Raw genomic sequence first — 17,811 nt, 5'->3', positions numbered from 1 at the left:
AGATATGCAGGGCAGCACACACACGCACTCAGACTTCTTCCATGCTCCCAATTGTCTCTAGTGAAGCACAAGTATCCTAAGAACAGGGACTATGGAGAGTTCTCCATATATTATTAACCAGACAGACTATCATTTAGATATTAATTTAACCACAACATTCTGATGGGCAACCACATTAGAGCAAATCTGGGAAACCAACTTTGGCTACCTGTGTGTGCTCTTTAAATCTCCTTGTAGATGGTTCTGCTTTGTATACTCAATTATTGTTAGACAAGATCTACAGGGATCCTCACCCTCTCACTCTTGGGTCCTCTTAGCCTAGAGCAGGGGTCCATGAAAACTGAGTGATTTTGTAGGATCTGCAGTGGGTGGCAAACAGTCCTTCACCATCTTTCCAATTATCCTCTCTGCCCAGCTGACATCTTAAGTTGTCACTATTCTTTTTTGACATGCCATTTGTTGTACACCTTATAGGAAAGAATTAGGAAGCTACAGGATACATTATTTAGAGAATATTTTATTAGTTTCTGTAATCAAACCCATGTAAATAAGACCTTACATATTTAATACAGTGTGTTACCCCTGTACAAATGGAAAAAAAATTAAGTTTAACGTTTCTAGACCAATATGGCTGTTAATTTCTGTACAATGCCAACTCAACACAGTACAAGTGGGATACTTTTTCCAAAGTTGACATCACAGCTAAAGTTTCCAAAAATTCAAATTATATATATATATATTTATATAAAAAGATAACCAATAGCAATTTGCTAGGCATCAATAGCAGCAACAGCCTTTCCAGGTTCTGCAGTCATTGAACAAAATTATACACATTAGACTTTCAGCTCACTGTTTCCAAAACAAAAACAAAACAAAAACCCTGAAAACATCCCCCTCCTCCCCCCAAAGAAGTTTTTAAAAAAATCCCAGAAAAACAGCATTCTGTTACTGATGTGGTACCTGGCGCCTTTTATTAGCTTCTCAATCATCATCTGGAAAAAACAAAAGTCTATCTAGAATAACGTCATTAAAAACAGCTCTGGTATAGCACGGTCACTACTACGTATCATAAGCAGGTACAGGATATTTTACATTCACAGAAGTATAATACAGTACTGTCCTACAGCTATAATACTAGAGGATACAATTAAAAAAGGCATTATTTGACTTGATTCTACTTTTCCAGCACAGAGTGGGCAGGAAGGGTAGTGTGACACAGCTCTGATACAGAAATGCACCTCCTTAGATAGAATTTCCTTTAACTAGCCGCACAGATCTAAGTGCTTGTTGCTCTACATGAATGTTAGCTGAAAACCGTTTAGAAAACCACTGGCTTCATACAAAGATGGCTGAGCAGAGGCAAGAAGGACTTGTTTGACTTATTAATGCAACAAGTCTGCCATGTCAAAGGCAGGAAGGAAGAGGATGCCAAGTAGCACTTCACGCTTTAGGCCACAATCTAAATACAGCATCATTTCAAACAGAAGCAGTAGCCAAACACTGCCCATTTAGAAAAAACATTTTTTAAAAGGATGCTGACATGACTATCCATCCATCTGTTTAGAGGTCAAGGGAGGGGAAGATCAGTTACTGTCCTTTGATTGTGTTCATTTAACTCAGCTTCCATGTTACAAAACAACAGCAAGCTGCCATAATACAAAATAAGGCTACTCTGTCCAGCACCATCCATCTGCAGCTCTTACGCACGGAGCCTATAAAAAACGGAAACAGCAGCCAAGGAACGTAAAGGAGCGATCAGAAACCATCTCTGCTCAGTAGCTGGGGACGCACTGCTTAAGCCACATTCTGACTCTGTTGTGCTATCTTGTCTTCATGCTTCTGCTATGGCAGCTAACCGTGAAGATTCTGCATTCCTGCATTAGATGGACTCAGGCCTGTGTTTGTTCATACATGGGTATCTCCATCCTGACTCTAAAAATGCATCGCCCAGTGCAGACTGACCTCTGGCTGGGTGACACAGAGCCTCAAGCTTTCCCTGGTGCTGTGGGACAGTGTCAATAGCTTCTTATGTCCCTGGTGTGTGTCCTCCTGAGCCTCAACAGGAGAATGTCACAATGACCGTTTCACCCTCTTCCTTCCCCCAGCTATGGAATCCTTCTGGCATTAGCTGAACTCATTCTCCAACCCACCCCCCCTCCCCAATCCCCCAAGCCCTACCCCTTCCCCACCCCAACTATTAATCGCAGCCTTTAGGATTTGGTTTCTTCGGTTTTGATGGCCTGGGGTTTGATTGGTCCGGTTCTAACAGGTTTGGCTGCAGTGGTGGGTGTAGGGGGAGGCTTGTCCTCTACTCTGTCCTGACAAACTCCAGGGGGGTCAGTCAGAGTTTCAGGAGTTTTGTTTGAATCACTGTCCACTTTCTGTGCCTTGCCTCCTATCTGTTTGCTCTGCTGTTGTTCGGAGAAGAACCGTTGCGTGGACTGAAGAACCTCTGCTCTCTGCTTTGCCTTAAAAAAGGAGAAACAACTAGGCTGAAAAAGCAGCAACATTGTAAAAGCCGAAAGAAACATAAAAGATTTATGACCAAGTAGAACCACCACCCAGATCTACAGTATCAACCAGATTTTTATACCCTAAAATGTCAGGGCCACCTTGAAGGAGCATGTCTAAGAACACTCTTTTGAGAGGTAAAATGGAATGTTCTCATCATTACAAGAAATTTGAAGGCACAAATGAAAATTTACAATGTGTGGTTATCCGTAACTGCCTTCAAGGAAGCACCGATTTTACAAAAAAAAAAAAAAAAAAAAGCATTTAGAACCAAATGTCTTGGTGTGAAGTCCCCTTCTTACTATACTCTTCTAAAAGGGAACAACATTCAGAAAATGGTATTTAACAACTAAATTCTGTTAACCACATTACTGGATAATGACAGATCAGTTAATTTAATCTTATTTGCAAGAACATACTTACGTTAATCCACAAATGACACCAAAGAACCACATACAATCAATATAGGTTGGTTTTATATGTTATTTTAAAAATTATGATGCAAGTTAAATAAACACCTACCATCCAAGGTCCTGAAAGCAATTTGCACAAAAGCCCCAAACTACTAAGAGACTGTGTACATTTATTTTAATGTTCATTAAGGGAAGTAGTGAAAGTGAACTGAGCAGCTAGAAGCAGAAACAGAAACAAATCAAGAGGGCTGTTTAATGCCCATGTTCAAATTTTGGGAACTCTAAATCATATTATTTTTAATCATAAATTAGCTTTATAAAAAAGGTATGTCATTCAAGTCATATATCACTGAAGGGACTTTTAATTTGTTCCTTTTTAAAAACTCGAGATGACAAAACCTTTCAGAAATCTTAAACTCAGAGAATACATTGAACACAATTAGCAAGTGATTCAATAACAACATATCTTCAACAAAGGAAAACATCAAAACGGACAGTTTTACTTCCTTAAAAAAAATTGTTTTTAGTTTCTCTCCTGTCAGACCTCCCAGGTAGAGGACTGGTAGAATTTCTTAGATCTCTAAAGCCAAACCTAAGGACACAGGAAGTAATAGGAATGATCCTGCTGCCTATAGAGGTAGCAGACCAGTAACATAGTCATTACAACCCTAGATTGTCCCCACACAGACTCTTAAGCATTCTCTTATTGTATCTTTTTATGATGGATTTCATCTGGAAGGATCCCAAAGTGCTTTCCAAGCTCTCTTTGTTTAAAAGTAATTCAACCCTATGACAAGACGTGTGTGTGTGTGTGTGTGTACAGGTACAGAGGAATGCACAGGAAACATTTTAACACAGAAAAAGCAGCAGATAAGCCAGAACACTTTACCCAAATGGATTTTTGACAGGATATCAGTAATATCACTGGCTCATTTGGGGGATAAGGGTAGGGTGATTTTCAGTGATCCCGAAATAGTTTTCTGTTCTTCTTTAAAAAAGCATAGCTGCCTCAAGGCTAAACTCAAATCTCCCTCAATTTATTTCATTGGCAATTTATAGGCCACAGTTGTAAAAATGCTGGTTTGTTACCAATTGCAATTGCAATGGAAGAAAAAAAAATGGATAAAAAAAAAAAAGCAGCTAGTTTCGGGTAGATTCACTAATACAATAATGCCTGGATTTGTGTTAAGGGTCCAGAGGCATCTTAAGACATGGTTCAAGAGACACAATCTTGCCCTATCAGCTATTAACACTGTACTAACCTTCATGTCTTGTTCAGCCTTCAACGCAGCCTGGGCCTGATTACCTCTGACTCCAGATAGTGATCCACAAGGACCCCTGGCCACATGTGGCAAACGAGGGTGGCTCATGAGGCCTGTGGTCATCGGAGGAGGCATCTGACTGGCCAGTGCCATTGGTGGCCTCTGAACAGGCGCTGGGAAGGTGTTAGTATGTGGGGCTCTTACCAATGGAGGGACCAGGTTAGGCTGAGAGAGGATCTGAGTGAAAAAAACAAAACATAACACATTGAACTGTTAAAAAAAAATTGCCAACTAGATCACAAGTTGGCTTATCCCAGAGTAAATCTAGTGCCCATTGTGCCACTGAAAGGAAATGTGTGGGCTGTAGTATTCCATTAACAGGGGCCATGCTTGAAGAATCTAGCCCAGAAAACTTGAGCCAAGGCCATGTTATGATGCTTCGCTTGGCTCTACCATCTTGGCTGCAAATTCTGAAGAGGGGAAAAAATAGCAATGCTATTATGAATGAGAATATCTTCAGAAAAGAGAGACCTGCAGCAGAGGTATACACCTAGATGGAATGAAATAGGAAAACAAAGAAAGTGCTCTTCACCTGTAGGGAGGGATCATGCATCCTCTCTCAGAAGTCCAATCTACTTGGGGAGAATTTAACTTTGGTTTGTCCTAACCAAGACAGTTATTACAGGACAACCAAGCAGTATATATGAGATGATATTCAAATATTTTCAGGTGGAAACCTAGAAACCTAGGCTTAGAATGCCCCAAGCACTGGGACCCTTCTCTTTAGACTCAACTTTTCCCAAGGCAACATATAGGACTGAAATGTACTGTCAGAGCTGTGTGGGGAATCTTCAAGGACTTGGCTCTTCCAGCTGCTTTTAACCCTTTTCTTTCAGAAATATACAGCTGCCAACAATAAAATCTAAATTGGCATTTACATTAAAACGTTACTGTTAAGAGAAAGAACCACTGCCTTATATAACCCAGGCTTCTCAATCTGTTAACACAAGGAAGGATTAACAAGTCCAAGAATGTGGAAGGAAACACTCTTTTCTGTGTCTGCCCACCTGGGGTGCGAACTGTGCAGGAAATGGTTGTGTCATCCTCACAGTTGCAGCTGCCGACTGGAACTGCTTCTGATAAACGATGCTGTTCATTTTGCTGGACTGGCTGTTGGGACTTGTGGAACTGGCCCTTGGGAAGAAGCCACCAGCAGTTAGTCAGCATCTACCCTGGACAGACAACTCTATAACATCAATCATTCATCTCTACACCATTTTTTTAGGTTCACAGCTGTCCTGTAAGGCCAGCAATGTATTACCATTTTAGAGATCATGAAAAAACTTAAGATCAGAATAGCTTAAAAAAAAAAAAAAAAAAAAAAAAAAGTCCAGGACCACAAAGAACTTGACCTAACATTTTAGAGTGGTAAATTCTCTATTTTGTGGTCAGGGATAAGAGTTCTGGCTCTGAAACTCATAGGCCAAGTCATTTAACATCTCCATGCCCTAAGTCAACATGCTAGAACAGTGGTATCGATCCCAAGTGTGGTCTGAACCAGATTAAAATGTAATTGGAAAATATTTAAGAAAATAATAGTATAAGACACAAGTAATGCTAATGTAGTTTCTTAAGTCAATATGTACCCAATTGTATTGGAATGTGGAACTCCTGAAATGAAATCATAGGTTCTATCCCTAGTCCCTAGGAAATTGACTTTAAAAAACAAATAAATGGCTCAAAATTTTGTAGCCAGATTTTACCAGATTTATTTTTAATTAGGTCTTTAATCAAATGAGCAACATGAAATTAGTATGATTTTTATGGCTCTTGTTTCATCAATTTAACAATGTCAGTAAACATTTTAATTCCAAGATCCTTTTCAAGTAGGATGGTGTCAAAGACATTGATTGAGTTGTAATATCTAATATTTTCCAAGTCGCTTATATCTCTAATATGTTATCTATTACATTACAAGTTAATTCTGAATATAAAATACTAGATAGTAACTAACAATGAAGGGGGTAGAGGGAATTATTAGGCTTCATAAACAAGGGGGTGGCCAGCTAGGTGGCTCAGTGGATTGAGGTAGGCCTAGAGACAGAAGTCCTGGGTTCTTATCTGGCTTCAGACATTTCCTAGCTGTGTGACTCTGGACAAGTCATTTAATCCTCATTGGTTAGTCTTTACCACTCTTCTGCCTTAGAACCAATACTACAAAGTATTGATTTGAAGACAGAAGATAAAGATTAAAAAATAGAATTTTTATTTACCGGAAAGGACTAGATGTTGGTGTGGTGCTTCTACCACCAATTGGAGGAGTACCAGGCTTTACATCAATGCCACTTCCAAAAGCTTTCAGATCCATTTCTGACATCTGGGTAAGATAAGAATGAAACTGATTTTAACATTTAAGAATTCCAAAACCTAAATGTAATGTTTACTCAAACTGAGGGCTGGAAAGGATCTTAGAGGTTACTTGGTCTAACTTGCTAATTTTATAAGAGCCTAGACTGAGAAGTGAAGTGATTTGCAGGGCACATTTGTTGCCCCTGACTCCAAAAAACATCCCTCTTTCCACTTCAACAAAGTGCTTTAAGACTTCTAAAATAACCATCTGATGGGCTAATCTAAGAAAAGAGAAATGTATGAACTAGGTAAGGTGGTTTCACATGTTGGAGTAATAAGCTAAGGTCTATACCTATGGGAACCTGTCCAAATCCAATGCTATGTTCAAAAAATTTAACATCCAAAAAAATTCTAACAAACTCTCAATTATTGAAGGAAAGGAAGATGGTGATACAATTTTACATGGCGAGTATTTGCTAAGTGCCCTATGTTTCTTCAAACAAAAGTCTTAAAATGATAATTAAGAATTACTTGTAAGGAGATAAATTCACAAAATTAGAAGGTTGTACCATTTGTTTTGCAGAACATAGATTGAGAATATATAAATAACCATAAGCTAACTACCTTGGGTATATATCTATCTTTGACTATTAACAGAAGCAGCATAAAGTACTCTTCACTCACCTTTCCAGTAGCAGCAATCATGCTATGTTGAGTTCCTGCAGGAATTAATCCTCTGAAAGGCTGATTTACTTGTGTGGGCCTATTGAGGCCCTGGGCCTGAGGCTGTGGTGGGGTGTGTTGTAATGGGGGCTGTAATGTCTGGGGTAAAGCAATTAGAGGTTGCCCAGTAGATCCAAAGTTAGGCAAAGAAAGCTGTGAAGCTGGCAAAGGTACAGTTACCTGGGGAGGAGGAAGAAACAAGAAAAAAAGATAACTCACCAACATACTTATATGTTTTCCATAGATCCATACCTATTCCCTTAACCCATTTAACTTCTATTCTAACCCATATAACAATGTATTTTTAAAAATAATTAACATCTCAATTTTGATAAATGCAATGTGGTTAATGGACTCAGAAATGCAGATTTCATTGGAGTTCAACATGAACAGGCTACATAGAATAGTATATAAGGAAATAAATTCCTATGTGAACTGGCTACACCAGCTTAAAAAAAGTGCCAGAGAGCAAATTGCTTCAAATTGTTCCAATGCAAGAAACTTCATGGGATCATAAAGGCAATTAACTATATAATTATACTTCCGCTATATCACTACTGAATAATTCAAAGACTAAAGTTTATGTAAAGGAAGGGGAAAGCCAAGAGTTTAAGCATTCACAATGATCACATAGTGAAGACAAATACTAAAGAGAAAACTGTTTTCAGGAACAAAATAAGATGATATAATATCAAGCTCTATTAGCATTTTGTGGCAAGGTTTGGCTTTTACAATACAAAGATTTCTAAGCAGGCATTTCATTTTACTTCTGTAAAATCATTAGAATTTAACAAAACATCATCAATGTCAAGAATAATGAAAACTATCAAGCATATCCTCTATTTCATTTTTCTAAGAGACACAAAAACTATTTATAAATGTAAAGGGCAAGAAGAGAATGTTTAAACAATGTCCTCTAAATGTTGCTTGGCCACTTCATTCATGTCTGACCCTCCCTGACCCTATTTGGGGTTTTCTTTGCAAAAATAATGGAATGATCTGCCATTCTTTTCTCTAGCTCATTTTAGACAAAGAAAGAGAGGTATACAAGGTTAAGTGACTTGTCCATGGTCATACAGCTAATAAGTGTCTGAGGTCACATTTGTATTGAGGAAGATGAGGCTTCCTGACTCCAGACTAAGTACTCTATCCACTGTCACACCTAGTTGCCCCAATCTCTAAACAGAATGCTAATTAGCAACATCATTAATTACAGTCTCAAGAAATATCTTGATTTCAGCACTCTCATTTTGTTTAAAAAAAAAAAAAAAAAAAAGTATATTCTGGAACCAGAATTATGCCTCCATTGTTCTCTCCATAAGAGAAGTATGGTTGATTTTTTGGCATTATCTTCCCATCTTAAACATCAAGTACTTATTTGTGCATTTAAGCTTACATTTACTCAAGCCCATGAGACAGGTTGTGTATATACCACATTACTCTCTTAGCTCTCCCTCCCTACCTCTGCTGTGGCCCTATTACAGTTTTTATTTTTGATAGGGACAGTTATGATTTCATTAGCATAGGAAAGTGCTCAATAAACTCTCTTTACCACTATAGGTTTCTGCCAGTGTTAGAGAGCTACTTGAAACTGAGAAGGGATATGACCTTCCTATGTCTTCCTACTCCAAGGCCACCTTCCTACCTATACTATAACCATGTTTTAGTACTTTAAACTTATTTTTATATATAAATTAAAAGAAAAAAATAAATAAAAAGAAGATTGAGGAAATTTACCATGCCATAGTTTACCTGCTGAAGAGCACTGGGTGACTGAGCAGTATTATAGAAACTGCTCTGACCAGGCTGTTGTACTTGTCCAGAATAAAGATTGGAAGCCTGGGTAAGACTTGCTCTAGCCTAGGAGGAGAGTTTAACAAATTAGTAAAGTATAAAAAGATGATATTAAATTCTTATTTTTTTTGAACCTCAAATTATTTTAAATTAAAAAATGCTGTTGGTGGCAGCGGGGGGGGTGTAGCTCAGTGGATTGAGAACCAGGCCTATAGATGGGAGGTCTTGAATTAAGATCTGGCCTCAAACACTTCTTAGCTGTGTGACCCATTGCCTAGCCCTTACCACTCTTCTGCCCTGGAACCTACACACACTATTGATTCTAAGACAGAAGGTAAGGGCTTAAAAAAAAAAATTCTGTCATAGACTTTTTAAAAAATAAGAACACATGGTTAAAAAAAAAAATTTGAACATTGTTATGGCTATTCTCTGAAAGCTTCCATCTTCTTCCTTCTAATCTCCTATCACAAATATAATTGCCCAGGACTCCTTCATTCACCTTGTCTCACGTGAGGTGGGCAGTCCTTTTCCTTGCCAAGGCAAAGTCTTCTAGATGCCCAAATCATCTGAGGCCATTCTAGTTTTTTCCAGCACATTGCCCCCTCTATCATCCCTACTCTCTCCTTTAGCATCAATCTGTCTATTGGTTATTTCCTTCCTGCATACAAACACATACATCTCTCCACCTTAAAAAAACAAAAAACAAACAAACAACAACAAAAAAAAAACCCTCACTTGATCTGTTCATCTCTCTACTAGTTACATATTTTCTCTTTCATCAATGAACTCCTTGAGAAAGACTTCTATATACTGATATCGCATACCTCTATTTCTTTTTCTCTTGTCTTCTTCTTACCTCTCTGCAATGTGGGTTCCAACCTCATCACTTAACTGAAGATATTCTCCAAAGTTAATGACAATCTTTTAATTGCCAAAATCTAATTGCCCTTTATTCATGATCCTTATTTTTCTCAACCTCTCTATAGCCTTTGACACTGTTGATCACCCATTTCTCCTTGATATTTTTTTAGGCATCTCTGGTATCGTATCTTGGTTCTTTTCCTACCTGACTATTTCAGTCTCTCTAGTTCTGACTGATCCAGGTAATATCTACTAATCATGAGTCTCCCCTCTCCAGGGCTCTGTCCCTATTACTGTCCAAGGCACCACTATTCGAGTCACCCAGGTACAAAACCCATGCATCTACCTTGACTTCAACTATTTTTCTCCTGCTGATTCTACTTTCCAAACACTTTATGTATGCTTCCCTTTCTCTCTTTTTAATATTACCAGACTAGCATAGGCCCATATCACCTCACACCTAGAATACCACAAAAGCTCCCTGATTGGTCTCATTGCCTCAGGTCACTCTTCATTCCAGTTCTTAAAAAGTGTTGTCTGACAATGCAATCATCTCTACCCATTCCATCAGTCCAGAGGCCCTCTATTACCTATAAGATCAGATGATTTAAAAGTTTAGCTTTTAAAATTCTTTAAAACTTGGTTACTTCTTATATTCTTCCCTTCTCCTTTCTTATACTTTACTGTCCAGTGACACTGGTCTTCTTAATATTCATCTCAAAAGATACTCCATCTTCCAACTCTGTGTATTTTCATTTCTCATACCTAAAATTCTCTTCCTACTCTTTTTTTCCAGATAAAATCCCACTTTCTATGAGACTCCCCCTAATACTAGTGTCTTCCTTCTATTGATTCTTTCTATATATATCTTGTTTGCATGCTGTTTTTCTTTGAGATTGCGAGCTCCTTAAAGGACTGTTGTCTTCCTCTTATCTCAATGCATAGAACAGTCTCTAACACAGGGCAGCTACTTAATGAATGTAAAACTTTACTCTGAAGTGTTCAAGAGATAATGTTAACGAAAATTCTCTTACCTGAAGTAAATGTGTGTCAATCAACTGGGAACCTCCTAGCCCTGAAGCCTGCCCTAGCTGATGCTCATACAATATAGGAATGGGCTGAGCATTAGAAGTTTGTTGAAAGGCAATGCCTGATTGGGCCTTGGCAAGTTCCTGGTGTTGTACTGCTGGAAAATTGTGCAAAGTTGTGCCAGAAAGAACCACTGGTGATGGTTGGGATAGGCTACTTTGCATAAAGGCTTGCTGAGACCTGAAAGAATATTGGAAAGAAAATGCTTGCATTAGCATTATTTCTTCTTTCTTGTATGGATTACTGTCTCATCTGATTACCATAATGATTTAAAAGGAGGTGGGGGGGATGCAGTGAACAGTGGAAAAGAACAGATATTACATCTGAGGTAAATGGGAAGCAAAACAAAGAACTAAAATTTAACACTGTAAAGTGAAATCTACTTTCTAGAATCAGATATGAGAAAGAACAGGAAGAAACACTGGACTGAAAAAACAATTTCTAGCCACAATAGAGCCAAAGAAGTAAAATATTTTACTTGCGTTAGTTCCCCAAATATAAAAAAGGATTAAAATGAAAGATTCTAATTAATAGAACCTATGGAGTTTAGACAAAAAACAAAAACAAAAAACCACCACAAAACTCCCCAAAATATCATTTTCCTTTAAACACTTATTATCTCTGACCTCACAAAAATTATAGATGTGGAAATGCCATTGACCTACAGAGGAATAAAAAACTAAATGACAGAGGAAAATGGAATACATACAATATTGAGAATAATAGTGATCATGCAACCCTAGGGTTAATTCAATATAATAATCCATATAATAATGGAGAAGTGTAGGCTAAAAAATTAGGTTACAAGCATAAAATCCAACTCAAGACGGTAAATGCAATTTGTCATGATTGTCCATGGTTTGATATTTTCTAATAGCTCACATTTTAATATATTTTCTCATGCCACATTACTCAGTAAAATAGAGTACAAAATTACTATCACCATTTCTTTAAACTTTAAGAAACTGCTACTTTTTTCATGAAGCCTCCTCTATTCTTCTTCTGACACCCAAAGTACTGCTTCCCTTCCTCCCATTTCTCACTATTCATCTGTGTGGTACTTTGCCTCCTGCAGGGATTATTTTAATTTTTTATTTGTATCTCAAGTCCAGAGCACAGTATCTTCTTTGCGTATAGTAGGTATTGCTTAAATAACAGCTGAATTGAATTAAGTTAGTAAAAGTCAAACCAACAAATTTGTGAACTACATTATTGAGAAGCTCCTGTTAGCATCACTATGCATAGATACTGCCTAAACTATGCCCTTGAAATGTTGGACTGAAAAATTTGAGCACATTATCAATAAATGAAAATACTAACGACCAAGATATTTTTAACCAAATGATTAAAAGTTGTTACCAGTTGATATATGGGAGATCCTCATCAAGTTTTCTAATTTTATGACATTTATAATGAAACATCCTTCTGATATAATGGTATATAACCTTTTAGTTTCCCATCAGGAGACTGAGTTCTCCAACAGACATCAATCATCTAGAAAAACCAAAGCTTGCAATCCATTAAGCACCAAGATTAATAATTAGCAGAATAAAAGGCAGCATTGCGCAAATAGAAAGAATGACACACTTCGGAATTATAAAATCCAGATTAAAATCTTGACACTGACACGTCTAATACAGACTTATTTCTGTCTCCTTTTCCTCATCTAATATTTGCATTGTCTACTTCAGAAGGTTGTTTTAAGGACAGCATTATGTATACCTGAAAATACTAAAGAAATGTGAGTTGAATCAAGTCTATTAATTCTATTTCTTATTTTGTTAAGAAAATTATATTGTTTAACATTTTAAGTCATTTTTAATACATTTACCTATACGGTTGAAGAGGAGAATTAAATAATTCCTGAGCTTGTGAAACAGCAGGTCCTGCCCCCAAACTCAACTGAGCTTGATGCTGTCCTTGTAGAGGTGCATAGATAGGGATTGGAATCTGTTGAACTGAAGTAGGCTATAATAAAACAGATAAACATAAAAATACGAGTTAGAAACCAAAATAAAATATTTCATGAAACTAAAAATTAGTTCTAAAAGGCAAAAAAAGAAAAAATGAAGCAAATGGAAAGATTACAAATTTCCATTTAAAAGTGGAAACACTTTATAAATTGCAGATATAATCCTAAAGAAAAGTGTTCAAAATAAGATTAAAACTTAAAAGTGTCTTCATAATTCTTTTGAGTTGTACAAGTAATCATATGATCTCAGCAACACTGGGCACAGATAGCACAGGGATTATAGTGTAACCCACAGAATGTTAAAATACCCAAAAGGCAATCTCTGGTGGATTTAATGTGTATGCACTTCTAATAATGTATTCCAAATTACCTGAGAAAGTCCGGGTTGAAATCCTTGTTGCTGAGCCAAAGATGCTGGAGCCAAGCGTGCATGCTGGGTATTGAATAAGTGACTTGTGTCCATATAAAAAGCTGGGATCTGTGCTGCAGGTCCTCAGGAAAAGTTTAAGATAATTAGTTTGGGTTTTCTTATCGTCTCATAAGTTTCAAAAAATGTCAGAGCTGAAATTTTTCTGAATAAATTTCAAATGTGATGAATTTAAAAAAAAAAAGAAAAGAAAATTTTCTGGATAACAAGTAACCTCAAAACTATCTGGTTCAAAGTCTCATTTTATTGTTGAGGGAACTTAGACAAAGAAAAGCAAACTTGTTGAAGGTCACAAAAGCTACGACAGACCCAGGACTACGAGATTTCAGTTTCTGTGATTCAGCCTAGTTTTGACTGCACCACACCATAGTCAAAATAAATCCCAAGTTCTTAAAGCCATATAACAATCAATAAGCATTTATTAAGTGGCTACTATATTAAAGAATTGTTTTTGATGCTAGGGATGGAAAAATATAGAGAATTTCTAGTTCTTTGAAATGTAAAAGGTACAATTGGAAAAAGGCTGTTCCAACCTACAATCACGTCTTTTAGGACAAAATCAATTGATAAACATTTAATAGATACCTACTATGTGCCAGGCACAGAACATAGAAAAATAAAAACTATTATTAGCATATCTTCAATGATATGGTTAACAACTAGATCTTCCCCAAAACAAACAAACAAATAAATAAACAAATAAATCTTAAAATATTCAAGACACAAGAGTTGGATTTTCATCCTACTACATTCTAAAATAAATAAAATAACTATGGGAGTAGCTAAAATCTGGCCTCAGATACTTCCTAGTTAGGTGACCCTGGCAAGTCACTTAACTCTCACTGTCTATCTAGCCCTTATCACTCTTCTGCCTTAGAAGCAATATATAGTGTTGATTCTAAGATGGAAGGTATGGGATTAAAAAATAATAATAAAATAACCATGTACTAAAATATGATACAAGTGATTATCTTAAAGAGGCTATAAAAAATTTTTATGATACCAAGAGTTTATAACCAAGTGCCATTGTCAGGAGTTTTAAATCTCTTACCTTACTAATAAGTGACTGGACTGTTTATCCCAGTCACAACCAAAGGCCATTTTTAAGTTAATGAACTTTTGTGTCTTGGCAAACATGAATATATACAGTGCTCCATAAGACAGAATTTGATGTCTGATAAAATTGGCATTACTTATTAAATAAACCTTTTAATACGGAAAATACATCTTTACAACTTTAATTCAATCGTATCAATATTATTACCTGCTGCAGATTGAGACACATAGACTTGTGGACTTTGCTGCTGTTGGGCAATAAGGGAAGGCATGCAGCTCAGCTGGGAGAAATGACTGGCAGAAGGCAGGCTGCTGGTCTGTAGCTGTTGAGGCTTCACTTTGCAGATGTTGGGAGGGTCTGAGGTGGTTGTAGATTTAGTACTCAAAGAAGAGGTAGTATATGTACCAGCTCCTAGGACAGACAGAGGGGAAAAAGGGAAAATAGGATTTAGGATATATTTTACAATGATAACTCTCACTAAGACACAAACTTTGGAGAAAGGTCATAAGGCAAGTGGTTTTTCATGTAATTCTCTACATGGACCAACACAAGAAATGGAACACAATACTCTTGGCAGAATCTGAAAGGTTTAATAAAACATAGAGGAAAATTTTCTGGATAACAAGTAACTGAAAACTGGAAATTACTGAAGGAGCTTCTATTTCATCACTGTCACTGAAATAAACACTTTGAAGGTAGAGGGACAAAACTCTCCCATGAAAGTCATAAATACAGAATAAATGCCTGTCAAGAAAGATGAAGGGTATATGTAGCAGGAAATTAACACAATTAACTCTAGATTCAATACTATGGAGTATGATATTTTTTCTTACAAATGAGGAAAAGCACTGGAATGTAGGTGCACATGATCCCAAATGATCAAGTAGGATGGATTACAAATTGCCTACATTAGATTCAAAATAAAAGTATTAGTGCCATTTATTGTAGTCAGTCTATGATAAAGACAGAACTACCTTATTAACCACATGAATATATTACCATACCAAATCTCCATTAAAATCTCTATATAACTTATACAAGAGTTAATGGGCAAAAAATCCTAAGTCTATTACTGTAGTCCCAATGTCACAAGTACTTTGGTCTGCAAGAGTAACCTGTCTCTATTCCATAAAGAATCAAAAATGAAGGGGAAAAAATTATGATGAATACAAAACACAAAATCTTCTACCTGATAATGAAGTTGTAGGAGTGACAGATGCAACAGGAATAGGAGGCACTGATGCACTTGAGAAGGAGTTATAATTACCAGTGCTTGGTACACTGGCACTACTACTACCTCCACTTGCAATAGGAGCTGCTGTGGAAGTTGCTGGTGACCCTTTCTCTCTCACATTTGGAGAGTTTTCCCATGCTTTGCGTGCAGACTCCATCTGTAATTAAAAGGGACAATTTTCATAATACTCTAGAATATAAAGATTCACTAATACAATGGAAAATATACAGCATATGCAATTTCCATTTTTAGGGAAGGCCTTCAAAAATTGAACTAATTTTATAAAATCTAGGTTTTTTCACCCCTTCCCCCTTTTCATCCTATCAAAGAGAACTGCTTTGATCCAGATAAAGTTTCAGAAATGGTTTTCTGAACTGCTTTGAGAAGCAGCAAGATAATTATTTATAAAGAATCACAGGTTTAAGTACCTGAGAAAAGAAAGATGGCAAAATCAGAGCTCCTTTCACTGAACTCTGTCAAGTTATCTTTCCTTCCCATAAAAACTGCAGAATATGGCTAGATTAACAGCTAGACTTAATGTTACAAATGTTCTGAAACCTAGGAAAAGGGGAGATCTAATATATATCATTAGATAAACTCTAAATCTAAGTTTAAAGGACTGTTTAATTTGGCAAAAGGGTTGAGCTAAGACACCACAATTATTTGTGTAATTCTTAATTGGCATAGTTGTAACATAGATCATATACTTTCCTCCCCTTGTAAGAAGATGTAGCATAGAACAGATTGATAGAGTGGAAAAATCACAATATATGAAGATGACTTAAGTTCACTATTTTATACACACACACACACACACACACACACACACAGTAGAGGAACAATGCTTGTCATGCCTACACTAGAAGGTTAAGAAAAGCAAGTAAGAGAACAGGATAGTGTTTTGCAACTTTCAAGTCCAATGTGATAAACTATTATTTTCATGACTGCCAGAAATCTGTTATCTGAATAGAGGCATTGAGATAATAAAGGTAGAGAAAGGCTACCTATCTACAGTTAATGCCAAAATCAACACAAAATCTTATTTCAATAAAATAAGTATCATTCCCCATACCACTCCAAAAATTGTTTTTACACAAGGGAAATTAAATGTCTGTTGCATAGAACTTTAAGGCTTGTAAATGTGTATTTACTGAAAAAGTATTTCTTAAAAAGCTAAAAGATGTTATTTATTAAATGGTTTTATTAAGCTCATATGAGTACATTTAATTAAATGTGTGTAGTCAAGAAGATTGGAACTGACACATCTGAATTATTTAAGGGCTCAAAATGCCAGGAATAATATATTCACGATGATTGAATTAACTTTTGGATTGTCCTTACACCAGGTAGCTTGTTAATAATACATGGACCAGTCATTAAAGCTCTGAAATTTGGCAATAAAAGATAAAAAACAACCACCTTCCATATAGTGATATATAAGCAGACAAAGGATAAGCCTTTATTTTATTTCAATCAGTACTTCTTTTAAATATTAAATTTCCTCTTAGAGTAAAAGGAAAATGAACTAAAGCAAAAGTAGGAAGGTGGGGGGGTAGCTGGGTGGCTCAGTGGATTGAGAGCCAGGCCTAGAGACGGGAGGTCCTGGGTTCAAATCTGTAATCAAGACACTTCCTAGCTATGATCCTGGGCAAGTCACTTGACCCCCATTGCCTAGCCCTTACCACTCTTTTGCCTTGGAGCCAATACACAGTATTTACTCTAAGATGGAAGGTGAGGGTTTAAAAAAAAAAAGTAGGAAGGTGATGTCTGAAAAACAATTCAGCTGATAACAATGAGTTTAGTAGCAAATGCTAAATATAAAAGTGAAAATAGACATAGTAAGACAGTTACCAAGGGAGTTGTCAACACTGAAGGAAGTGTAAAGAAGTAGAAACGGGAGTCTGATAGTTAAGAGCTGAAAATATTGTGATACTAAAACAACAGATTTGAGGCAGGATTGAAATGTAAAAAAAAAAAAACAAAAAAAAACCAGTGAGCTTGCAAAATCAAAGCCTCATACTTCTCTAAAGAAATTGCTATCAGGGTTTAGACTGTGGAATTATAAGACCATTACCATTATGTTCAGAAAAGCTACTTAGGGGGGCAGCTAGGTGGCTCA

At 36.6% G+C, this 17,811-nt stretch overlaps 1 protein-coding gene across 3 annotated transcripts in view; it reads right to left on the bottom strand.

The window, feature by feature from the left end:
- Positions 1-2,209: 2,209 nt before the first annotated feature.
- Positions 2,210-17,811, bottom strand: part of PRRC2C (proline rich coiled-coil 2C) — a 68,588-nt gene continuing 52,986 nt past the window's right edge. The window contains exons 24-34 of one of the 3 annotated variants that reach the window (XM_044674331.1): positions 15,648-15,849; positions 14,666-14,869; positions 13,345-13,457; positions 12,834-12,970; positions 10,948-11,182; positions 9,011-9,118; positions 7,220-7,438; positions 6,460-6,563; positions 5,254-5,380; positions 4,187-4,423; positions 2,210-2,468 (exon numbers count right to left, since the gene is read on the bottom strand). In XM_044674331.1, coding sequence (XP_044530266.1) covers positions 2,211-2,468; positions 4,187-4,423; positions 5,254-5,380; positions 6,460-6,563; positions 7,220-7,438; positions 9,011-9,118; positions 10,948-11,182; positions 12,834-12,970; positions 13,345-13,457; positions 14,666-14,869; positions 15,648-15,849 — 1,944 coding nt within the window. In that variant the 3' untranslated portion in view covers position 2,210. Of the gene's footprint in view, positions 2,469-4,186; positions 4,424-5,253; positions 5,381-6,459; positions 6,564-7,219; positions 7,439-8,995; positions 9,119-10,947; positions 11,183-12,833; positions 12,971-13,344; positions 13,458-14,665; positions 14,870-15,647; positions 15,850-17,811 lie in introns of all 3 variants that reach the window. The other 2 variants (XM_044674332.1, XM_044674333.1) reach the window with 2 other exon arrangements.

Source organism: Gracilinanus agilis, chromosome 4, assembly GCF_016433145.1.
Source record: "Gracilinanus agilis isolate LMUSP501 chromosome 4, AgileGrace, whole genome shotgun sequence".
NCBI lineage: Eukaryota > Metazoa > Chordata > Mammalia > Didelphimorphia > Didelphidae > Gracilinanus > Gracilinanus agilis.
This window is presented reverse-complemented; position numbering and strand designations above follow the sequence as displayed.